Source organism: Peromyscus leucopus, chromosome 6, assembly GCF_004664715.2.
Source record: "Peromyscus leucopus breed LL Stock chromosome 6, UCI_PerLeu_2.1, whole genome shotgun sequence".
Classification (NCBI taxonomy): domain Eukaryota; kingdom Metazoa; phylum Chordata; class Mammalia; order Rodentia; family Cricetidae; genus Peromyscus; species Peromyscus leucopus.
The window spans coordinates 36,911,628-36,937,598 of record NC_051068.1 but is presented as its reverse complement, the minus strand read 5'-3'; the positions used below and the strand labels follow the sequence as shown (position 1 = coordinate 36,937,598).

Genomic DNA, 25,971 nt, shown 5'->3' with positions numbered 1-25,971 from the left:
ATAGTGTGTGAGTGTGAGTGTGTGTGTGTGTTAGAAAATACTCTACATACTTCTTCTGTGGTCTGCTTCAAAAATTTAATATGTCATAAATATCTCTAAATTTCAGGGGTTTTTTTTCTGTGTGATTAATGTCTTTTTGTTATATGTGTATGGGTGTTTTGGCTGCATGGATGTCTGCACACCGCTTTTGTGCCTAATGCGGCAGAGGCCAGAGGAGGGCATTGGAACTGGAGGTACAGATGGTAGTGAGCCTGGTGCTTTGCATCAAATCCAAGTCCTCGGCAGGAGCTGGTGCTCTTAACCTCTGAGCCACTTCTCTAGGCCCATGCTTAGTGCCCTTTGATGAGGGGTTTTCCTTAATAAGAAACATTAGCGTATGGTAAAAAAGCCCAAACAAATGGTTCAGAGTACGTCTTTAACATGAATAGTCAATCTCCTACCACCGTGACCTCTGACTATTCTCCCCCCCCCCACACCACCGCTAGCAGTTTCCTAGGGTTTCTCTGGTGTTACTCTGTGCACACATCCTTGCATGGGTGTGTATTTCTTTTTTAATAACTTTAGCGTGTGGTAGAGAGCCTCCTAAGTGACTCAGTCTTACCAACAAACAACATGTCATACTCAGCACAATTGATATACGTCCTTTGTTTAACCAACTCTTGTTGATACTCAGCTTATTGTTCAGTGCCAAAACATACATCCTTGTAGACAAATCCTAGAGCCATGCAATGTTTATGTAGAGGGTAAGTTTACTCAAGTAGAATTCTTAAGAGAGTATGTACATTTATAATAACTTCAGTAATTCTTATTTAACTTCCTAAAAAGTTAAGCCAGTAAAGATTTTTCTTTCCCCATATGTTGGCCAGTAATGTTTGTTATCAAACTTTTTGTCCATATAATTTTGTAAAAAAATTTTTATTTTAGATTTATTTATTTTACATGTATGGGTGATTTGTATCTGTACTCCTCCCCACCCCTCTCTCAGCGGTGCCATGTAAGTAAGTGCTAGAAATTAAACTCAGGTCTTCTGTACAACCAGATGCTCTTTACCACTGAGCCATCTCTCCAGGGCCTAGAGTATTGGTCTTTTAATAAAGCAATTTCCAATAGCTATGAGAGTATGTTTCCTCAAGGCACCTAACTCTCCCTCTGGCTCTGTTTCTCAACCTGTGTATCCAGATGTGTCATACCTATGTGTCTACATGTTTCCTTTCTATATGTCCATGTTTCCTACCTGTGTGTCCACATGCTTCCTACTCGTGTATCCATATGCATTATCCTCTTATTTCCAGATGCTTCCTACCTGTAGATACAGATGTTTTTTCCTAAGCCATAAATGGAAATCTCAGTGGAAGTTATTTTGCTTCCCAGCACAGGTCATACATTTTATTCCATATTCTTTTCATCCTTTCTCTTTTCAGTATTATATTTCTCAGACAGCAGAGAAGAGTGAGTTGTGAGTTTTGAATTTTGCCAAGACTTAAATATTTGTGGAGCTGGAAAGAATAAAGTTGGAAAAGAAAGAGAAAAAGAGAAATGTATATGGCCGATTTAGTTCTGGCTTCATTTCATTTAGCTATTCTAAACATCATTCTAAAGATACCAAGAAAAACATCTGTCCAGGTTGACCACTATTGCCGGTGCCTGAACTAATTAGAGCTGTGATTTCTCCCTTAGTGTTGTTGAATCATCCCATCCTTCTTCACAAAACAAATGTCCAGAATGTGGATGCTGCTGCTCCTACAGCATATCATTTTGTTGTGTTTCTGTTGCTGTTGCCTGGGCCACGAGACCTAGGGATGATCCCAAGAGGTCTCACGTTTTAGGTCCCCAGCACACGTCATAAGCTTGTGCTCTCTTTGTAGCCAGTCTTCTCTTAAACATAATATATTTTCTTGCAATCTAAGGAAATTTCGAGGCCTAAATTATATGAATACTGAGATGGCTTTGGCAAGTCGTCCCTTACTCCACATGTTGACTGTTGCTGGTCTCTTCTCCATCTTCTACTTGGCGCCTTCTGTGGTGTTGATTCCCTTCCTGTCGTGAGGCCACAGTAGCACAGTGTTACAGTTCTGAGCTTGGAAAAGTAAAGGCTTTCATGTCATGTCTCCAGTGCTAACCATGAAAATTCTTGGTGCTCCAGGTTCCTCCTAAGAAAACTTATAATTTTCTGACCTGGGTGTCTTGTCCTCAGTGAGCACTTTGCAGAGGATTTCTTCAGCAAGGCTAGCTGGTTGTGGACTCTATGTCTAGCCTTACTAAGCTGTTTTTATTTTTATTTAAGTCACAGTTGGGTGCGGAGCTTGGAGGAACAGCAAATATAATTTTAAGTATACACACACACACACACACACACACACACACACACACACACACACTTCCATATACACATATAAGCATGATGTAGCACATTTCACAACTAGGGTTCTCTTCTTCCTTGCAAACTCAAGTCACTTAACTAAAGTCCTTGTTTAACAGGGGTTTCCTCAAAGCCCAAGTGCAAACACAGTTTCTCTGGACTCTGCCAGGCAAAACCTATTAGTCTCTGCAGAGTTTGGGGTATGGTCTTGTAGATTTTATTTAGGAAAATAAAAATTAGAAAAATCTTAATTTATTTTGAAGTAATCTTAAACTTCAGAAGACGTTCAAGTTCAGTACAAGGGACTGCTGTACTTATCCTTTGTCACTTTTACTTTTGTTCGTTGTTAATTTGCTTGTCAACACAGCTTGGTTTGGTTACTGTTGTAGAATATTATTTTAAGGTATGCTACTTTTGTTTATGTTGTGTTTGTTTAACTCTGTGAAGCTGTGTTACTGTGCCTGTCTAAAACACCTGATGTTCTAATAAAGAGCTGAATGTCCAATAGCAGGGCAGGAGAAAGGATAGGTGGGGCTGGCAGGCAGACAGAATATATAGAAGGAGAAATCTGGGAGAAAGAGCAAGAGAACAAGGAGAGGAGGATGCTAGGGGCCAGCCACCTAGCCACCCAGCCATAGAGTAAGAGTGAAAGTAAGATATACAGAAGATGGCTGTGCTGGGGGATGCTCTGTATGTCAAGTTGCTCTGATTGGTCAATAAATAAAACCTGATTGGTAAAAAAAAAAAAAAAAAAGATATACAGAAGAAAAGGAAAAAGCCCAGAGGCAAAAGGTAGGTGGGATAATTTAAAGTTAAGAAAAGCTGTCAAGAAACAAGCCAAGTTAAGGCTGGGCATTCATAAGAAAATAATAAGACACTGATTTATTTGGGAGCTGGGTGGTGGCGGGGGCCCCCCAAAGAGCAAAAGCAACCAACAATAGGTTATCTGTGTGTATATGCATCTCTCTCTCTCTTCCTTTCTCCCTCCCTCCCCTCCCTCCCTCCCTCTCTCCCTTTCTTCCTTCCTTCTTTCCTTTCTTGTCTTTTTTCTTTTTCTTTCTTTTTTGAGGCAAGATCTCATTTGGCTATCCCCAAACTAGTGGCCATCTCAGCCTCCCTAGTAGTTGGAATACAGGTATGTGCTACCGCACAACATGGTAACAAAATTTTGTTTCTGTTGCTGAGGATTAAACCTAGGGCCTGGAACATTCTAGAGTTATTCTACCACTTTGCTACACCTCTACCCCCTTTCCTTTATTAGCGAGGTAAAGCTGGAGACATCATGATCTGTACCCTAAATATTTGTAGTGCTTCTGATGTGTTTTCTAAGCACAGAACAGGTATCAAAATCAGGGAAATTTAACACCGATACAGTTCTGTATCTAATGTGCAGTCCATGTGAGTTTTGTTTTCTGTTAGGAACTTGTGTTGCATTGGTCTACTCCCCCTCCCCTTCTCTCCTTCTTTTCTTTCTGTGGTGCTGGGGATCAAACCCAGGGCCTCAGTCTTTCGACGCCAGTGCTTTACCATCGAGCTATATCCCTAGCTTGTCCTTAAATTCTTTTAACCTGGAGTGACTCCCCAATTCTAGTTTTCCTGGACCTAGACTTTTTTTTAAGACTATAGGGCAGTTATTTAGTAGACACTCTTTAAATTTGGATTTGTCGCCAGGCAGTGGTGGCGCACGCCTATAATCCCAGTACTCGGGAGGCAGAGGCAGGTGGATCTCTGTGAGTTCGAGGCCAGCCTGGGCTACAGAGCTAGTCCAGGACAGGCTCCAAAGTTACAGAGAAACCCTGTCTCGAAAAACAAAAAAACAAAAACAAAACAAAACAAAAAAATTTGGATTTGTCTCATGCCTCCTATGACTTAGATTTTGGTTATACTTGTTTGGCAGGAATACAGCAGAAATGCTTTGTCTTATCATCGCCTCATCTCAAGAGGCACACAGTGTTGATACACCTTAGGACTGGAGATGCTAACTTTGATCATTTGGATTGAAAGAACTGGGGGTGGAGGCAGAGTTGGTGGGCCCCTGGCTGCTTTAATATTCAGTACAGAGAATGAGCTATAAGGAAAAATGTTTCTATTTTCAGTCAATGAGGTGTGCTCAAAGACATGGAAACTCCCTTGGGATGTATGATCATCAAATGATAATTTCCATTGTGGTTCATTTAAGCTTCACAGGGTGTTATTTACCTGACAGACTGTTAGGGTCTGAGAGAAGCACCCAAGAAAGACCATCACTCATGTATGCAGTCAACAAGAGTGTTTTTTATTTCCAACATATTGGAGTGGCCAATAGTGTCCCTGAAGGGAGGTCGCAAGCTCCTTTTAGATTAATCTGGTGCTGATTGGTGGAGGAAAGATTAGTCTGGGAGTTGATTGGTGGGAGACTCTAGTGGTTCAAGACCTTCCAGCTGCAGGGTAAGGAAAGCTATCTTTAGTTAGCAGAAGGCTGGGGGGCTCCTGCTGAGCCAGCAGAAGGCTGTGGGGCACCTGCTGTTTCGTTGCCCTTGAGTTGTGGTCTTCCTGAGAACTGCTAGCTCAGCTCCAGACAGTTCCAGGAAACCAAAACTAAGGCCTGGTCCTTGGCAGGGCTGTTAGAAACCTGTCATGGCTCTGGTCTGGCTCCCCAGCCCTCTCACAAACAATACATTTGTGTGGCTATCTACATAGTTTAATTCTAGCCTATTCTAGTCTATTATTGAATTCAGAGATATCACCTGATTTTGCTTATTTTCCTGTCCTATTTTTACATGTAGCTTAAGGACTTTAGTTACTATCCCTTTGAGTGTTTCTGCATGCATATTTTAATTCATTTTGGAAACATTAGTCTGGATATTTTTGTGCTACTTATTTTCATTGCTCATACCATGGGAGTTTGGGGCATGTTTCACGAGTTCATTTAGCAAATATGCCTCCTTCATTCATCGGGGCATTTGAGAAATGGTGTATGCATATCTTTTGATGTGGCCTTCAGGATATAATTATAATGACTTCCTGTGTAGCTTTCAGGATATTCGTTACTTAATTAAATAATGCTGATTGTCTTAGTCACTGTTTTATTGATTGTGAAGAGATACCACGACCAAGGCAACTCTTATGAAAGAAAGCATTTAGTTGGGAGCTTGCTTACAGTTTCAGAGGGTAGTTCATTATCATCTTGGCAGGCATGGTGCTGGAGAAGTAGCTGAGAACTTTACATCCTAGTCTGCAAGTAGGCAGGCAGAGAGAGAGATTGGGCCTGACGTGGGCTTTTGAAGCCCCAAAGCCCACCCTCAGTCACATACTTCCTCAACAAGGCCACACCTCCTAATCCTTCTAATTCCTTTGAACAGTTCCGTTCTGTGACTAAGCATGCACATGTATGAGCCTATGGGGTCAGTCTTACTCAAAACACTAATTCTTCTTAAAAAAAAAAAAAATGAGAAGAGAGTCTGATACTTCCAGACATTTATTTCTTCCTCCTTTATAATATGCATCATTCAAAAGAACAAAAGTTAAATTGGACTGAAAGGAAACTGTGGCTGAAAAAAAACCGACAGTAAACCAAACCAATAAGGCTGAAGGGAAAACTGAATACCAGGATGCTCTGTGGTGAGAGTGGACCTCAGAGTTCCTGAGCTCTGAGGGGGTCCCCTCACATGAGTCAGGTCATTCAGGAGGGGTAGGCCCTCATGTTTTTGAGGATAAATAAGTTTTTTTTTTTCTGGGTATAAAGCACTGAGCAGTGATTCCTCAAAGTTTTCTGGACACTGTCTAGAGTTTCTTCATCAAGCAGGGGACAGCGGGAGTTCTCTGGAGGTTTCCTATAACCTCCCGGCATAGGGGTGTGGGCCTGATCTCAGAGCCTCTTCTTGCAACCTTGGCAAGAGTTTAACTCATGAATGAAACCTAGAAAATTGGGAGCCCCAGTTCTTCTGTTGAGCATTTTGTATGGTTTCTGTTAAGAGCGCAGCCCTTTTTGGCACGCCTTTCCCAGTAAAACACAGAGCTTCGGGGGATTGCTTTGTTTCACTTAGGGCCAGACTTTGCTGTGTGTTAAAAGCGAAGCTGCTTTGTCCCTCCCATTCCTGGCAAAACCATGTTAATGTTCTCTCCAGCTATGATCCTGAACCTCCTCATAGAGCTGAGAGAGGCAGTTGAGAGACACCTTGGACCTTCTGAGGTACCTTTGACCTTCATTCAACTTCACAGTGGTTTCCTTAATTTCTCTGTGTCTGGGTTTTTTTTTTTCATTTTACATACCAACAACAGTAACACTCTCTCCCCCCCCCCCAATTCATTCCTCATAGCGGGTAAGGCTTCCCTTAGGGAGTCAACACAGGCTGGCATTGTGTCTGTATCCCCCCCCCCCCTTCTGAATTTTATATTTGGTCACAGCAGGTAAAGCACTTGGCAGTTTCCAGTATGGTTCAAGCAGGGTGCCTGAAGGAGATTCTAGGCCTCTGGAGTTGAGGCTAATATGGTGCCTTCCATGGGCTCTGGGCCACACAGAACCTGTCTGTTGACCCTTGTCCTCTGCCTTGGAATACATGGACTGTGTATTTTTTTTTTTTTGCACACGTACAGTAAGGTCATAGGTCTAGAACATTCTCACCTTAAAAGTATCTTTATTAAATCTTTGAGAACTTCATATAATGTATTTTGATCATATCTCCCGACATCTCCTTCTTTCAGCTCCTCCAGATCCACCCCCACCCATCTTCTTATCCCCCACAATTTTGTATCTTTTTTGATTTTAATAACCCATTAACTCCAATTTGTGTGTTCATCTACTCCTGTGTGGGGCCATCCAGTGGATCATCAACCTCCCAGGAGCCACACCCTTAAAGAAAACTGGCTGTCCCTCCCCCAGAAGCCATCAGCTACCTGTAGCTCCTCAGTTAGGGTGGGAACTCAGGAACCCCTCCACTCTGTGCTAGAGTGATATCTGGCTTGTGCAGGCAGCTAGAGCAGCTGGGAGTTGATGAGTGCAGCATCCTGTCATGTGAGGACCACACTGTTTTTAGTGTCCTCCCTGACCTCTTACACCCCATTCTGGGCTGCGGTCCCTGACTAAAAGAATAGATACTATTGCTGTTTGTGTGTCTGCCCTCTAGACTATAGTCTCTTGAGGGGAAGGGATCCAGCTGTCTTTTTCATTACCGAATTAAAAACAAAACCATAGACTACCGGAAATGATGAAACGATGACAAGATAGGTGTAGTTTAACAACCCTAAGTCACCACTATTGGTATTGATCCTTTTTATATCCAAGACAATTGATTTTTACTGGACCTCCTAGGTACAGGGGGTTTGGCCCTCGGCTCTGAAAAAAAAGAGCTAGGTACAGTGTTCTGTGAAATGCACACATGTGCAAAGCCACACTGTTTGACCAGCTTTCTCCATCATCTTGATACCGTGGGTTAAATTATAGTTTGCTAATCCTGTGTCTGGTCCCTCCTCCGCCCCCCAGTGGTTCTAAACTGAAAAGCACCGATGTCCCATTGCTATCTTTGTTAATGAATGCCTCATCATAATTTTTGTGATTTCTTGCAAAGCCAATAATTTCCAATGCTTGATTGTTACCTGAAAGTTCCCTTTCATAAACTGTTCAGATGCATGCAATCTTAGTGTCTATTGTGTGACCTCTTTAAATAATAAGGATATTTACCAGAATGAAATAATATCCAAAAAAGCAGATTAAAACTAGCGCACTGGCAGCATTTTCTCGATCCTTGTGAGTGCCTTCTGCTCTCCAGCTTGGGCTGCAGTGATTTGCCCCTGGAGTAGTTTTCAAAACCGTTCAGCAAAACTGACTAGTACAAAGTGACCATAACCTTCCTCAGTAAATGAAAAGAAATGATATGAATCAGAGTTTCCGTTTCCTGTCGGGAGAAAGGTGTGCCTACTGTCTGAACATAGTAAAACAATGTTGTTTTCCCCGAGAGTGCCCAGCCATGGAAACAAATTTCATATCAGAAGGATGGCTTTGTGGAATAGCACAGTGTAGTTCTCGGTTTCTCCTGTTCCCTGTTAGTCAGTTTGTTCAACTGTAGCTTTGCTTCTGACACACACACACCACTTTGGATAAACCTTGAGATGTTCCAGCAACTAGATGGAATTGGGGTTGCACATTGTAATACAGCTTCAGGTGAAAACACACACACACACACACACACACACACACACACACACACACACAGATTGAGAAATTAACATGACAGGAAAATGTGAGGATTGCACCCCTCCACCTATACCCACAATTTTCTATGTGTGTTATAATGATGAGATCCAGTGTCTAGATCCTTTAGTTAGATCCTTTAACAGTTCATAAACTATACATCCAGAGAGTATGTTCACTAGGAGAACATAAAAGCCAGAGGCACAAGCATTCGTCTTTGTCCTAAGAAGAGTGGATGTGCCCAGGTCTGTGGACAAGATTACTGTTTAAATGGGCAGGTGGGATTGCAAGCAGGAAAATAATTTCTTGATGCTAAGATGTCAAGGTTGCCTGGGAGGTAAATGCAAGTTGGGTTGCAAGGCCTTTTACTAGAAGGGACTGGAACCTTTGGAGAGTTGCAAGCCCATGCCAGCCTTTGGAGCACCTGCAAATGATTTGAAGGCTTGAAACAGATAATCAAGAAAAGTTTAGCCATGTGTATGTTGTTGTTGAACACAGTGCTCTAACTGACTCAACTGAGAATTTTCTTTATAGTATTCTCGCCCAGAATTGGAATAAAAGCTTCAGTGTGAAGTCGGCACAGTGAAACTTCTTGGCTTAATACTTACAAATTTTTGGAACTGAATGCACCTGGAAGTGAAAAGAAAGCTGTTTTCCTTTCTTTTTTCTCTCTTTCTTTCTTTGTCTTTCTCTCTGTCTCTCTCTCTTATATTTACTTATTTATTTTTGCTGACCTTGTTGGATGGCTGTTTCTGGGAAATAAGAGAAACAAGTGGCTCCTTGTTGGCAAAAGCCAAGAGACACACAAGGAAGGCAAGAGATGTGTCTGCAGTCACTGTATCATGACTGAGTCAAGGCTGCCCTGTGGCTGGGTTTTCTTTCCTCCTCTGTGGACATGTGTTTCCCATCAGACAGGGCTGCGTGACACCCGGGGTTGGCCAGTTCATGAGTTAAACCATGCATAGCGTATAAACAGAGTTTAGGAAAAGGCCTGCAGCTGCACTCAGACACTCTTCCGGCTGGAATATTTTGCAGACTTGGTGCCCTGGGTCTGTATGTAAGTCAGAAACGATTTACACCTGTATGTTTTGGCATGGCTTCTTGTAGTTCCATATCATTATGTGGCCAGAAGGTTTAGTATTTCAGCTGTGGTGGATGTGGATCATGAAATGCAATCTTTCAAAAGTACATCTGCTTTTGCTTTTTTTTTTTTTTTTGGTATTATTATTCAAGAACCAAGTGTTTTGTAACTTTTGCATGTGTAAAATTAAATCGCACAAACGGCGCCCATCAAAATGTGATTTTTAGGTTGTTTTCATCTTTTTAAAGGGTCTTTGAGAGACTTCTTCATGATATAGGATATAGCTATCCTCTTCAAGTTAACGTACCAGTTATTTCTGACTTCTGAGTGTGTTCAGGGCAGGGGTAGGGAGCCCTTAGTGGATGCCTGTGTAGCATTCTGGAACAGCCTGCACGTTCAGGATTCCTGGGTGTGTTGGGGTCTGGGCATGTGATTTGTGCTGAGTCATTTAATCTTTCCAAGTTTTTCAGCTCTAAAATCAGTGAATTGGTGGAAATCATCCATTTAGAGTGTGTGCAAAGGCCTATGCTAGAACCCTAAGGGGTGTGTGTAGTGGTTAAAGTAGTGTATAGTCTCTAAAAGCTAAGTGTAAAATTTTAGCATGATAGTTGGGAAATGCCTGTAGGGTGAAAGTGATCCCAAAAGAATTTAGAGAGCACAGTCCAAGTTCTACTATTGCTCTATTGACAGAAGCCCAGACTCCTGGCAAACAGCTGATTGATCCCTGGGCATAGGGTACCCTGGCTTCAAGCTAGATAGGGGCTCCTAGGAGAGAACCTTCCACTAAAGAAAGTTTCAGAAGCACAGGTTTAAATGGACTAAGACTGTAGGTGGAAGTTTTTCTGTGTCCTACCTGACTAGTTAGGACAAATCTCTCACCTTCAGTCCTGAAGCCTTTTATAAAATAATCACACAGAGGCTTAATATTATTTATAACTGCTCCGCCATTAGCTCAAGCTTGTTATTGACTAGCTCTTACACTTAATTTAACCCATAATTCTTACTATGTTTAGCCATGTGGCTTGGTACCTTTTCTCAGTTCTGCCTTGTCATCTTGCTTCCTCTGTGTCTGGCTGGCGACTCCTGACTCTGCCCTTCCTCTTCCCAGAATTCTTTTAGTCTGCTTGCCCGCCTATACTTCCTGCCTGGCTACTGGCCAAGCAGCATTTTATTAAACCAGTGTACAAAAGCATTATCTTACAGAATTTCTCCTTTTCTGTCTAATCAAAAAGGAAGGTTTTAACTTGAACGTAGTAAAATTACATACAACAAAACTGTTATCAAGCAAGAATTACAGTTACAGTATCTAGTCTATTTATATTTGGCAATTTTAAAGAAAATATTTTATCTATCCTATATTTGTGAGTCTAAGGTTTCATATGTAACTTATCTTTTATCATAACAGAAGAAAATTATAACTATCTAGTCTTCAACTACATCAAAGCCCCCAGAAGGATATAATATTACCTAAGTAAACAGAAAGTATGTTGTAAGCAACTTCCAAAAATCTGGAAATGACAGAGACAGTTGCCTGCCTAGACAGTCACCCAAAGTTCCTCTATAATGTTGGGGCATCCATCTTCAGTCAATAGACCTAGAGTCTTTTAATTGCTTCTTCCTGAGTCCTGTAGAATATTTGGCAGTTTCCTTTGTGAAGCAGGAACCTGACAGACCATCTCGCCTTGCAAAGTTCAGTGATCACCTTCCTATGGGTCCTGCATGTCCAGTTTATACAACATTTTGTCAAGCAGTCCAGGAAAGAACAGTTTCTTGCCCAAATGGCTAACTTTTGCCATGAAGATGATAAACTCCATATGGAGTGTCTTTGGTGCCCATAATCTTCCTTGAAGTAATTGGTGCTGCCAGGAGCAGTTGTGTCTCATTGTCCAGAAAAGCCTAAGTTTTAAAAAACATTTTAAATGCCATATTCTGTAGGTCTTTGAAGTGTTTGAAGATTACCTACCTAATTGAATTATATCTATGTATACCTAGAACTTTTAACTAATGTGACTATAAGCTTGACTATCATAGAAGACTAATTATAAATCTGTATTTCTTAATTACCCATTACAATTTAAATAAGTTACATAAATAAATGACAGTAGAAATATATATATATATAGTATAACAAAATTAACTTTAAAATTTATATCAATAAACTAAAATCCATAGCAATGTAAAACATTTTAAACAAGTTGTTGCTCTTTAAAGGTAGGTAGATTCAATAATCTATCGTTTCATTCTATCATATCTATATCCTATATTTCTATATCATATTTCCCTTTCTTCTTTTAGAAAGAGATTGACTATGACCAATAACAATTTGTAATCAACAATCTAAACAAAGACAAACATCCATAATCTACTTTTTAGGAATGTGGACATAGTTTTCTAGGCTACTTCCTGCTGATTGGGGCACTGGTAGTCTTATGGGGATTGTGAGAATATTCGAGATAATGGTCAAGTCCTAAGAAGACTGGCTATAACCTTTGTTGATAGGTACCATTGTTGTGCCCAGATCATGACCCCCAGAGAGACCACCAAAGATGAGCATGCCGGAATGCAAAAGCAAGGTGTAATTCTGGATATACAAGCCTAGGCAGGGACTTCATCCAATACATCCAACGCAGTGGAGGCTGGAGGAAGTGCCCACCTATCTGCAAGCTCAGTTTTTAAAGGGAAAAGTCACAAAGTTACATCATTTAGGGGTGCTAGTACGGGTACAATTCTGATTGGCTCGCTTCTAGGGACTTCTAGAAATTACTTCTAAGGGAGTAGTTGCCCCCACCATTTCTCATTGGCTGCCCTCAGGTGGGGGCATTTCTGTGGTCAGTTACCCTGGAAACCAGGGAGAGGACATTCCATAGTCCGGCAGGCATTACCTTGTGACTATCTTCTGACTCTGTACTTTTACACTTCCTGGTTTCTGGAATCTGAGCTGACTGGTTTCAGTAACTAATGGCCTGTTCCCCAAAGGAGAAATCTTAGGCCTTAATTTTAGGGTGAAAGCATTTTGGTCTTATTTCTAAGATGGCTCATTTTGGTCTCACACCATCTGTTAAGGTTCAGGAGGTCTGACTTGATCAAATCTAATCCATCTTAACCTGGTACATATCCATAGGGTCTCATTTTCTGTGGAAACAAAAGTAGAACCTCTTTTCCAAAGCAACATATCCTTAGACATAAATTTTAAAGTCAAGATAACTTTAAAATATATATAATGATTTAACTGAGTAGCCTTTACAATCAAATGTCTTTCTGCAGTTAAAAATCCCAAAAACAACACAATCCAGCTTCTCTGTGCAATATCCATCTTTATGTGGTTTATTTTTTTTATATGACTTTTACTGTCTCTTTAAAGGCTTTACTTTTTAAAATTTTCCTCATATGGCTCTATATTTCTTTTTCTCTTTCAAGCCTACATATATTTTTACACACACTGTAAACCATTTAAAGTCTTATTCCATCTGAATCTGTCTTATTGTGAATCTATTAGTTTAAACTGTAGCATTACTAGGGCTGAAATGGCAGCTTTGGCTGCTGACTCCACCCACCTCAGCTTTTCAACATGGCGGAACGACGTTTACCACCAGCTCTGGGGGAACCGTGTTCATTGCTGGCTCTGTGAAGCAAACACCTGTAAGAACAGCTGTCTCCCATAAGAGTAAACACCTCTAAGAGCAGATGTCTCCTGTAAGAGTGAACACCTGTAGGAGCAGACATTCTGAAGATCAGCAAGGGTGTGGTTTGGGAAGAGTCAGCCCTGAGTCTTATCAGACATTAATAAAGTCCACAGAGAGCATCTGGTTGTAGTATGGAGTTGAGTAATGGAGCACACTGTGTGTTAGTGAACCCAGAGCAGCATTTTGTCCGCTGCAAAGGGTGATCTAGCTAAGTCGCTGAAGTTAACACAATTCCACACAAATCTCATGTTAGTAACTTGTCAGACCTAAGCCAGATTTTTTTTTAAGATTTGAGATTTTGGCCTGGATTGGTGGCTCAGTAGTCAAGAATGCATGTTGTTCTTTCAGAGGACCAGGATTTAGATCTCAACCCATGTGAGGTGGTTTGTCTGGCTTCCCTGGGCACCCACAGATACACAGACCTATAAATAACAATTTTTGAATAATTTACAATTAGAAAAAAACTAATTGTATTAACAACCTGTGGTTTTCAACCCCCACCCCAACCCCAGTCTAGAGGTTTCTGATATTTGGAACATTCTGTCTTTTTCTTGTCTACAGTAGTTATGCCGGAAAAATAGAAATGCCCCTTTCCAGAGGGTTCAGAAATATCTGCCTCTGGGGATAATTATTTAACACCTCCTTCCTTTGAGTTGAAATAGATTTTATGAATTAAGCTCTTCTGGATGACTGGAGTTTTGTCTTAGGTGAAGCTGGAACTGAGGGAACATTTCCCCAGTGATACCATATGTGTGAAATCCTTCTTCTCCTCCCTTCAGCAAAGGCTGGGTGTACCATTCTGGAAGGGAAATACACATCTCAGCTATTCTGCCATCAATAAGGACTGTGGGGTTTTTCTTTTGTTTTGTTTTCTGTTCTCAAACTAAGGGTGTAAGAAATGCCCAATTAGTTCCATTGGTTCCTCACATCAAAGCTTAGGGACTGAGTGGGACTGTCTCCTGTCTGCTGCACATACTTTCTACAGGGAGAGCTTCAGTTGAATGACATAGTATCCACAGCAAACTGAAGATTAAAATATTCAACTTTTGGGGCCTGGGGTATAGTAGTACAGCACATTCTTTATAAGCAACATTCCATCCCCAGGACAAAAATAAATAAAAATCTTTAACTTTTGGGCTTTAGTTAAAATATCTCAGTATTTGGAGGCAGAACAGTCATATCTTTGTGAATTCCAGGTCAGTCTGGTCTGTGTGTGTGTGTGTGTGTGTGTGTGTGTGTGTGTAAGGTGTTTACTGGCATGTATGTCTGAGTACCGTGTTCATTCCTGGTACCTGCAGAGGTCAGAAGAGGGCATTGGATCTCCTGGAATCGGAGATGGTTGTGAGCTGCCATATGAGTACTGGGAATCGAACCTGGGTCCTCTAGAAGAGCAGCCGGGGCTCCTATCCGCCGAGTCATCTTTCCAGCCCCTCTCCCCCCCCCCTTTTTTTTTTGATAATTTTAGACAGGATCTCATGTAGCCTAAACAGGCCTCGGACTTCCTGTATTGCTGGCGATACCTTGCATTTCTGATTCTCCTGTTTCCACCCTTGAGTGCTAGGGTTATAGGAATGCACCATCACTCCAGGTTTACGTGATGCTGGGGACAGAACCCAGGGCTTCCTGCATGTTATACAAGTGCTCTATCCACTGAGCTATACTTCCAGTCCCAGGAATTACTCACTTTTAACGAAGTGTGACTGGGCCCCTTTTATGATTGAGGTCTGTTTTTCTCCAGTTGCTCTCAGCTCACTCGTTCGTTTTGAGTGTTCTTGTATATCCACTGGATATTGAGAATTGATTATATACCTTCTGTGATGCTGCTACAGATATTCAGGGTGTCTAAAGAAATTGACACACTCCCAGGTGTCTTGGAGGAAAATCTTACCTAAATTATGACAATCTTTGTGGGACTTATTTTTACCATTATGTTTTATGTTACCTTTAATATATATCCAAGAGTGGAGCTCGTGAGAGACGGCTCAGTGGGTAGAGGCATTTGCTGTAAGTCTAACAACCTGAGTGTAACTCTGGGACCCACATGGTGGAAGTAGAAAACCAACTATGACCTACACACAAATAAATAAGTGTAATAAAAATGCATTCTAGGGTTGGGGATTTAGCTCAGTAATAGAGCGCTTGCCTAGCAAGCACCAGGCCTGGGTTCGATCTTCAGCTCAAAAAAAAAAATGTATTCTAGACATAGGAAACATGAAATAAAATTTTTAACAGCCCAGAAAGGCAAGAGTTAGTTGTGCAGCTGGTACTTGTACCTTGATGAATAGAATTAAGGCCATAATTTTTAAATAGTAATGATTTAACAGTAAAGTACTTGAAAGGAATTCAGAGTCTATACTCCAAAGCACGAAGCATTCTGATGGTCCCTTTATGATAACTGTCATAGGCCCTGGTCATTGATCTCTGTGCTCTTCCTCCTGTAGTGATGAATCACCAACACCAGCAACAAGTCGTACCCGGTAGCCTGAGTGCACAGAACCACCCAACTCCAAACCCACCCTCGGGGCTCATGAGTGTGCCCAATGCACTGACCACTCAGCAGCAGCAGCAGCAGAAACTGCGACTTCAGAGGATCCAGATGGAGAGAGAGAGGATCAGGATGCGTCAAGAGGAGCTCATGAGGCAGGTATGGTCTTCCAGGGTACCTGTTGGAGGCCCTGTGGCCTCGGGTGGCTGTTTGCTTTCATCATGAGGTCCTGGGTTCACAGCCCAGTTTCTTCTCCCAACTCTCTCCTCCTGAACTATCTTCAGGGCTAAACTTAGGAGTTCAAGGACATGCCCTTTGGCATGGCAGCCTTGGCTTCCACTGATAGTATTTAAAGGGAGAGAAGGGAGAAATTAAGAAAGAACCTGCTCCAGTTAGCTATTACTTTGTAAGAAATTATCCCCCAAACTCAGGGACTTGAAATAGTCATTTAATTTAATTGCAGTTTTTCAATTTAGAAAGGGCCAGGGTAGGCTGTTCTTCTGTTGTCATTGAGGTCACTTAGTGGTAATCAGCTGGTAGGTGGGTTGCAAGGTCCAGGAGGATGTTAGCTAATGGTCAGGACTGCTGGCAGGTTGGCCTTATTTGGGATTACATGAAGCATGGCATTCTTGAGTGTACCGGGGCATATAACAGCAACCCTCCAAGAGAGAACAGTGTCTTAGGGCCTGGTTCGAGAAATGGCGTCAACTTTGTCCCCTTTCCCTCATTAAAGGAGATAGCAGAGAGGCATTCTATAAAACAAGCCCTCTGCAGCCAGCCATCTTGTTGTGCTATAGAGCACGAAAAGGATGAAGTCAAAGCAGAATGGAAAACAAACTGCTTTCTAGATGGACTTAATCAGAATGTTCTCCAAAACTTCGTGGGTTGGGTATCAGTTAGACTTTTTTTTTTTTTTTTTTTTTTTTTTTGTTTTGTTTTAAGAATATGTCTTGTTATAGCTTGGTGTATTGGCACACGCCTTTAATCCCAGCACTTGAGGAAGAGGTAGGTGGATCCATGTGAGTTTAAGGCCAGCCTGGTCTACAGAGCAAGTTCCAGGACAGCCAGAGCTACACAGAGAAACCCTGTATTAGAAGAATAAATAAATAAAAAAAAAAAAGAATAGTTGTAGTGGTATTTGTTCCGCCCATGACCTCAGGCTATACGCGGAAGGAGGCAGTGCTTCTTGCCATCATACCTGACTTCTTTAAAGGAAAGGGAAAGAAGGGAGAGGGGGTCATGAGTTTCCTTCTTCCTTTTTTTTTTTTTTTAAATCTGGTGTGATCAGACACCATATGGCCTGGGAATTGAATCTAGGTCTTCTGGAACATCAGTCAGTGCACTTAACCACTGAGCCATCTTTCTGCTTTTTGGACAAATCTCTCCCACCTGCAGTCCTGTAGCTGCTTATAAAATAATTACTCAGAGGCTTAATATTAATTACAAACCGTTTTGGCCTATGGCTCAGGCTTCTTGCTAACTAGCCCTTTCATCTTAAATTAACCCATTTCTATTCATCTATATGTTGCCACATGGCCGTGGTGTTACCGGTTTGCTGGCATCTTGTTGCTTCTTGGCTGGTGTCTCTTGACCATGCCTTTCTCCTCTCTCTGTCCCTCCTGGATCTTCTTCCTGGCTCCATCCTGCTCTGCCATAGGTCAATGCAGCTTTATTTATTAACGAATTGGAGCAACACATATTCATGGCATACAGAAAGATCCCACAGCAACAAGTCTTGCTATTCATCCCAGGCTGCTATCAAACTTGAGATCCTCCTGCCTCTCCTTCTAAATCCTGGGATAAGAATATGCCACTGTGTCTGGCTCAGTCCAGTCACTGTGTGTTGTACTATGTACATTCATTCACCTATTTGGTCAACAGGACACTGCTGTGAGTCGTCTGGGGGCTCAGCTCTGTTCTTCATAAACAAAAGAAAAAAGCCAGCATGGCGATGCAACTTTCAACCCGGAACGCAGAAGGCTGACTCAGAATGGTTGAGAGTTCGAGGCCCTAGAGCTGGGGGTGTATCTCAGTGTAGAGTTCTTGCCTAGCATGTTCAAGGCTCTGGGCTTTGTCCCCAGCACAGGGAAAGACAGAGAAGGAAAGAAGAAGGGGAAGGGAGAGGGAGGAAGAAAGACACCTGGCTGAGTTTGAGTGCCATTTTAAGGAAATAGTTTTAACTGTTCAAAGGGTGTCCTTGGAAAGGAGTGTGCGGGTGTTATAGGTAAATACTTCCCCAAGTTACAGCTGTTATTTTAAAATCTATATATCATCTTTTATCAATGATAATGTCTTGCTCATATAGTACATCTCAAATGTAACCTTTGAAAATAAAAGAAATGAATATTAGGGAAGACAGCTATTAGGAAACTACAATTGTGGCTTTTACTCTTAGAATCTAAATTTGTGCTTTCTTGGCTGCACCATGGTAATGTTTCTTGGCAAGAAATAATTATATTAATTGTTTTCCATTTTTGGATATTTCTATTTAGTTTTTTGTTTGTTTGTTTTGTTTTTGTTTTTGAGACAGGGTTTCTCGTGTAGCCCTGGCGGTCCTGGAACTTACTCTATAGACCAGGCTGGCCTCAAACTTACAGAAATCCACCTGACTCTGCCTCCCAAGTGCTGGGATTAAAGTCCAGCACTACCACCACCACCACCGCCTGGGCTATTTCTGTTTGGAATCGATCAATTTCTTTTTTGGAAATATAATGTGAATTATACAGTATTATAGTCTCATTTATAAATTCTCCCCAGTTTTGTATTTAAATGATCTTCAATGGTGTTTTTCTTTCTTTTTGTTTTTTTGTTTGTTTGTTTGTTTTGTTTTTAATCACTCTCCTGCTGGGAATGTTTTTTTTCCCTGTTTCTTCCTCTTATATAATTCTTTCTTTTGTTCTGTCTCCTCCTTTCCCACAGAAAGAATTTCTGAAAAGGGGTAGGGAAAAGTGCCAGGGATTGTTTCCTTTAGCTGGAGGTGCCTTTCAGCTCGGGATAGTTTTGATGGTTCATATTACAGAAATTTCAGCATAGTTCCTTCAGTGCTGATCCCTGGCAGCTGGGGACCTTGGTGAATTGTAGGGCATCACAGTGTACGGTCCTCCACAGAGTACAGCAAGTGAAAAGACTGGCAGCTTTTGCTCAGCTTTGATGTGAGTGGTGTGTGTGTGTGTGTGTGTGTGTGTGTGTGTGTGTGTGTGTGTGTGTGTCTAGTTAGGAGACATGATGGATGGTTTTGATGTCTTTTTAATTTTGTATAGGGGGAGAAATGTCTGAATAGATTTAATAATCATGGGAGGTTGTCCTTCCCCCATCCAGAAGCATCATGTTCCCTAGTCAGAGGTAATAAGGCCATGTGATAATGGTGTGGGAGTATTTTCTGGGATCATTTCCAGAATATCTTGAATATCATCTTGATGGGCTTCATTTTTTTAAAAGCTGTATCTTATTTTACATGTGTAAATGTGTTGCATGTATACATGCATGCATGTGCATCATAGGCATGCCTGGTTCCTTTGGAAGTCAGAAGAGGTCATTGGATCCCCTGGAACAAGAGTTAAGGATGGTTGTGAACCACCAGGTGGGTGCTGGGAACTGTACCTGCATCCTTTGTGAGAACAGCAATGGCTCTTATTTGCTAAGTTATTACTCTAGCCCCTCGGCAGGCTTGTGTTATTAGAATGTATGGGCGTGCATGCAGCAGTCAAGTGCAGTCTTCAAGAGTCAGTTCCTTCCTTCCACTGTGGGATCTGGGGGTTGACCACAGGTGGTCAGGCTTGCTCAGCATGCACCCTTTCCTACTGAGCTACACTGCCCACACCCCGGATAGGCTTTTTGACTTCTTCTGGTGATTTTTTTCACTTTGTTATTTATGCCTTAGCCAGGGTAGAGTTAGGAAAAGACTCGAAGTAAAAGTGGTCTTTGGTTCACCTGTTCAGCTGCTTTCTAGCATCAAATAGGAATTTGTAGTGTGGAGGACTGGTTTTTCCTGATGAGATTTGTGTGGTTTTTCTAGAAACTTCTGTGGGTTTCTTCTGCCTCAGTCACCAGCAGCTGCCTGGGCATCCCTTGCTCACTAGGAGGTCTGTAACCAACCTGCCTCTCCTGCCTGCAGATCTCTAATCGTATAGTCTGTTTTCTCGGCCCTTGTTCATTTGTCTACCTCCTCCTGTTACTCATTTATTACTCTACACTTACAGTGTGATGTTGCCCCTACAGTGTGATGTTGCCCCGTGGGGAAGCAGTTTCTCAGTCTGTGCTGCTTGACCATCCGGCCAGTACTTTGTAGATGTAACCAACCGTCTTATTAAATAAGAAACACAGAAACAATGTAAAAGAGAAAGCCGAGAGGTCAGAGCTCAGAGCTAAAATCTCACCGTTCCTCCTGCTGTGTCCCAGCTTCTCGAAAGAGAGCTATTTCCTGTGTGTAAGTCGATTTTCCAGTCATTCTGCCTTCTCATTGGTTGTAAACCCAAACACGTGACTGCCTCGTCACTGTCTGAATGTACAGCCCCTTAGGTCTTAAAGGCATATGTCTCCAATGCTGGCTGTATCCCTGAACACACAGAGATCTATGGGATTAAAGGCGTGTGCCACCACCGCCACACTCTGTCTATGGCTTTAATAGCTCTGACCCCTGGGCAACTTTATTTATTAACATGCAATCAAAATCACATTTCAGTACAATTAGAATACCACCACAGTACTTTCTGACAACTGTGCCTGTGTTGGTCATGTATTGGCTCATGGGTGCTAAAATCGCTCAGGTCATTAACAAAATAGATTTGGAGACAGTTTGATTGCAACTCTAAAGTGAGTTTCCATTGGTTCAGGATGGAAACTCTCTTTCCGCCTTTCTTCCTTTATCTCCTCGTTGATTCCCTTAGCCAATAGTCATGGAAATGGAAGTAACAGAAAGATAAACGGGACATGGCTGCCTTGATGCAGCTTCTATGGTAGCAGAGGAGACAAAAGTAATTGATTCTAGTCGAAGTTGTGGGTCAAAGGGTAAATTAACACCATTGCCTCCTTGGGGTCCCAGTGGTTACCTCTTTGCCTTTTAGGATTGTCACTGAGCCCAGACAAATTCACTTTCTGTGAAAATAGTGTAAGATATTCCTTCATCTCTTTCCACTGACCACTCCTGGCCAACAAGCTATTTAACCACTACTGAATTGGGATCAACGTGGCAGTGTCTCCACAGACTTAGCGTCTTGACTAGGCTAGGCCTGATGGTAGCAGGCCTCCAATCCTACCTACTTGGGAGGCTAAGGCCGGAGAACTGAGAGTTTATTTAGTTAGGCAAGGGTGGGCTACCAACTGAGTTCAAAGCCAGCCTGCGATAACTAAGGAGAACCTGTCTCAAAATAAGAGAATGAAAAGAGGGGCCTGGGAGACGACTCAGAGAGTAAAGGCCTTGCCACCAAGCCTGCCATTTGACCTTGATGCCAAAGTCACAAGGCAGAAAGAAAGAACCATCTACCCCGAGTTCTCCTCTGACTTCCGTGCACGTGTGGTGGTGTGCATGCAATCGAGGGTGGGATGCGCACACACCATGCACACATACACTCATACATATATCTATACATGTTAAATATTCTTTAAAAGAACTCAGGATATAGCATGGTGGTAGATGATTTTGCCTGGCACGCATGACCTTAGGTTTAATCCCCCATATCACCCCCACTCCCCAACTGGGAAAATTTCCTTAACTGTGGTCCCTAAATTTAGCATTGTCTGCTGAAACAACAGAATTGAACTTGTCAGTGCCTGCTCTGTTGAGAGACTGTTACTATTTCCAAGCAAATTCCATACTGTTTTACCTCTGTCCTCTCTTTATTTGGAACATGGGATGGGGGTTGGGGGTAGGAGAATACAGCTTGTAAAATGCTGACTAAGCTTGGCCTTTGGTTTCCAGGGCGACGGGGACACAGATGGAGGGAGGCAGGCTCAGAATTCTTTTAGCACTTCTTACAGATTTCTGTCACACTTGACAGCCGCTATCAGGGGGGCAGGTCAGCTGACCAGCTTCACACAGCCATTTCAGATCCACGGTTCCATGGAGAGGGCCACAACTGAGAGCGGAGCTAGACTCAGGGAAGGTTTAGAGGGCTGTTTTCTCTCTTGAGTTTTTAAGAGCTTTTCAGAAAAGTTAAAAACTCACCTAGCAAGGCATGTAAGGTAAATGGTGGCTGTTTCGCAGCCTTTGGAACACAGGTTCTAACTTTTCAGAAAGCACGTTGTAGAGTTGGATTTCAGAGTTGACTAAGGCATTTGATAGGGTCCTGTCATCCAGCATTCACCACATACCTAAATCATCTGTAGAGAAATGACTATTTAGGTTCATTCATTCATTTATGCTCAGCAAATGTTCTCATCACACATGTTGGGCGGGGACCAGACACCCCCCCACCCCCCCCCACCCCCCCACTCCCGAGCTTCCATTTCAGTTTCCAGCAAGTGTTGAATTTGTGTAGGAGTCGAGGGCATCTACTGTGTCTGTAATCGAAGTCAGCACTCAGGAGCAAAGGACCACTGCCAGCTACAGGCCAACCCGGTCTACACAGCAAGTTTCAGGCCAGCCTTCAGAGTGAGACTTTGGGGGTAGGGGTAGGGAAATGGGGAGAAAAGGAAAAAAGTGCCAATTCAAATCTTTTAAAAAGGACTCCCTTCACCATTCTGAACCAACCTGTTGTAGTCTGTCAGAAGTACAATATTTATTTGTCCCTTTAAATAAATAAATACATAATAAAAAGTCCACTCAGAAATAAATTGGGCATTGTTTTAAAATGGAGGCTCATTTTGCACTAAGGGAAGTTAGATCACAGAGGTATGAGGAAGTATTCCATTTCAAAAATCCACTTCACCCTTTTGTTTAAGTAGAAAGAATATCTAAAATTTGTCTTCCTTTATGTGATCTAGGAGATAACAGAAACAGATTGTGGACTAACACGAGATTGCTATGTGCATCTTGAATTAAAGGAGCAGCAGCAGGCCGTGGATAATAATTATGGACTCAACAAATGTTTTCTCCAAAGTAGCAGAGTTTCAAAGATGCACTTTTATAGAGACAGTCTGGCAGCTGAGTATGTGTGATGAGGTGTTTCAAAGAGAAGCTGCAGGAACTGTGACAGTGAATTTCTAGAATCTCTTGGCACAGGCTTGAAAAGAGATTCACATCAGAACCCCGCTCCTAGAGCACTCTGCTTCTGAGAGCCCCATGGTTTTGACAAAGAGTGAGCTACATCTCTGCGCTAAAATAACTATTTAATGGTAGGATTTTAAAATATTGTTTTCATTTTTTTCTTTTCCTTTGTTTCTGCTCACCCACCCTTTATAATTAAAACAATTCGGTCTTCCATTTTTGTAGAATCCCTGGCTCTACGCACTTAAGTCAAGCTGAGCACCTTCAGAATGGGTTATTATCATTCCTTTCTCTTTGAAGTACATTCCAGTGAGGGCAGGGGCTGGCTGGTGGGCGGAGCCCTCCGAGCCAAGAACACAAGGGATGCTCTCCACCGCTGTTTTCTCTCTTGCCTCTTCTGTTGATTTGTTCCACAGGAGAACTGCAGGCCAGTGGGGAAGGAAGCTTGAGGTTCTCTTTCAGAAGGCCTTAACTCACAAATCATCGGGTGCCTTTCATTATCCCCTCCGGCTATTCCGTATACCACACCCCCCTCCCAGCCATTTCGAATCCACAGACGATTTTTGTTGCCGTTGTCTATGGGAACCGACAGATTACCACAAACTCACAGAGATTCCAGAGCCCCTTTTACAGAGGTTTTCCATTCCCAAGTTTTATGTGAAGAAAAATGAAAGCTGGTGGGAGAGGGGGGTGAGGGGTGTAGCAGGACTATGGTGGCCGTGGCAGCTTTTCAGGACTTTGTGAGACTGGCCTTTAAAATCTGAACTTAAAACTTTGCTAACTGTAGTGTGAATTCCCAGGCCACTAGCCCCACCCATATACATTGAAAAGGATCATAAAACCTTTCCAATGCCATCTTTCTCCCAGTTCGTGGAGGAAAAAACTGTGCTCAGAACTGTTGAATAGGCTGGTTCATTAAATTTTCTTCTAAACAGGCTGAGTGAGGTCATGGGGTTGGTATTTCCATTTTATAGCTGGGAAAACAGGATCAGAGAAATGAAGTAACTTGCCCCAGTCTCATGGCCAGTCAGTACTAGGTGAAAGGGTCTGAATTTGAGCTCTGCCAACCTTAGCCCTCCCTTCCTCCTCCCTGCTACTCTGTGGAAGTTCCCAGAGTAGACTCAGAAGTCAACCTGCCTGGATGTGGATCCTGGCTCCACCTGTTGTTAGCTACAGGGCCCTGGGAAAGCCACTTACTCTCTCTGTCCCTCCATTTCTTCATCAGCAAAATAAATGGACTGCATCCTATCTTCAGGCTTCACATGTAGAAAGCAGAATGCAAAGTCTGTAATTAATACTTGTCTCTCTACCTTTCAAACCTTTCAACGCCATCCAACACTCCTTCTATTGAGTGTCTCACTCTGCTTCTTAATTTTTTTAACATGCCCAACAAGATAGGTTTTATAAACCATTTTAATGAGCTGTCAAAAATTTAGTCCAGCCAGGCGGTGGTGGTGCATGCCTTTAATCCCAGCACTCAGGAGGCAGAGCCAGGTGGGTCTCTGTGAGTTCTCTGTGTGTCCTGGTCTACAGAGCGAGATCCAGGACAGGCACCAAAACTACACAGAGAAACCCTGTCTGGGGGGGGGGGGGGAATTAGTCCAAAGGGCTGGAGAGATGGTTAAGAGCACTGACTACTTTTCCAAAAAACCCAGAGTTCAAATCTCAGCATAATACATGGTGATTCACAACTAGCTAGAACTCTAGCTCCAGGGGATACCACACCCTCTATTTGGACTTCTTGGGCACAGCACATACTTGGTGTGCAGACATACATTTGTAGAAAACATGCATACATATAAAAATAAATAAGAGGATGTCGTCCAAATTTTCACAGCCATATTGCAACTGAACTGGGATTTGAACCCTGATCATTCATTTTGATGTTACTTTCCCTGCATTGCATTGTTCTTTTATTTTTAATGCCAAGCTCAGGATAGGTCCAACAGCACTGAATCCTTACCTACTTCTTGAGAATCCCATTGGCCAGTAGCCCAGAGAACTGAGAACTAGGCAGTACCTTAATTGAACTGATGACAGACCAGACAGTTCTGCCCCCTGCTTGCCCTACATCTGTGACTGGAGGACCATTGTGAGGCTTTGGGTTTTGTGACATGCTGACTCCTCTCATACCCTGTTGCTCCAATGGTCCCACTCTGTGACTTGGTTGCAGTATTGCTAGGACCTGCCCACAGCCTGATGCACACAGGTGGATGGCGAGGGAGGGAGGTCAGTTGGGGGTGCTTATGGAAGTAATGATGACCCGTTACTTGAGCTGGATGCAAGATTGGAGAACAGTAACATGGGGGTTAGATGAACAGCAGAAAGCCTAGCCATTGTCCGTTTCTCGAGATGGTCAGTCCGCCCCTCTCCAGTCTTGCAGGAAGATGGGGCATTGTCTTTGCCGTTGTTGCTGAGAATAGTACCTGATGTGTGGTGGGGGTGGAAGGGTTTGTTTTGGGCCATGGCTGCAGGTGATACAACACAGCTCATCGTAGTATGGAAGACGGCGGCAGAAGGCACCTGGTGCCACTGTGTCTAGTCCGGAAGCAGAGAGAGATGAAGGGAACACAGGGGCTTTCTCAGTTTTTTGGAGCTCAGGATCCCAGCCCATGAACTGGTACTGCCCACATTTAGGGTCTATCTTTCCACCTCATTTAACCCAGATTGTTCTCACAGCCCAGAGGCTAATTAATCATAGGTAATTCTCCACAAGTCTGTCAGAGGTCCGTCTCCAGGGTATTCTAAATCCTGTCCAATGGACAGTCCCAATCAGGTTGAAAGCTGGGGTGGGTCATAACTTCAGGAGGAACCTGGCGGTGACAGGAGGAGCTGTTTTGAGCCCAGTATTACTTTTGAGTACCAGCCAGGCACGTTCATTTAGGTGTGTGAAGCTGGGAGGGGAACGTCTTGGCCTGCTGTGCCTGTGATGGTCTGGAAAAACATCTGGAACATGGCTTTGTAACATGACTAGGTAGGATGTGTCTGGAGGAAGAGAGACCCGAAGTACTGAGCTGTGGAGAAATCAAAGGCCTGTTTTAGAGGCCGGG

The 25,971-nt window shown here is 42.7% G+C and overlaps 1 protein-coding gene across 3 annotated transcripts in view; it reads left to right on the top strand.

Annotated features, from left to right (window-relative positions):
• Wwtr1 (WW domain containing transcription regulator 1) overlaps positions 1-25,971 on the top strand; it is a 123,799-nt gene that overhangs the window by 86,247 nt on the left and 11,581 nt on the right. For all 3 annotated transcript variants that reach the window (XM_028882153.2, XM_028882152.2, XM_037206610.1), the window contains exon 4: positions 15,734-15,936. In XM_028882153.2, the coding sequence (XP_028737986.2) occupies positions 15,734-15,936 (203 nt within the window). The remainder of the gene's footprint in view (positions 1-15,733; positions 15,937-25,971) is intronic.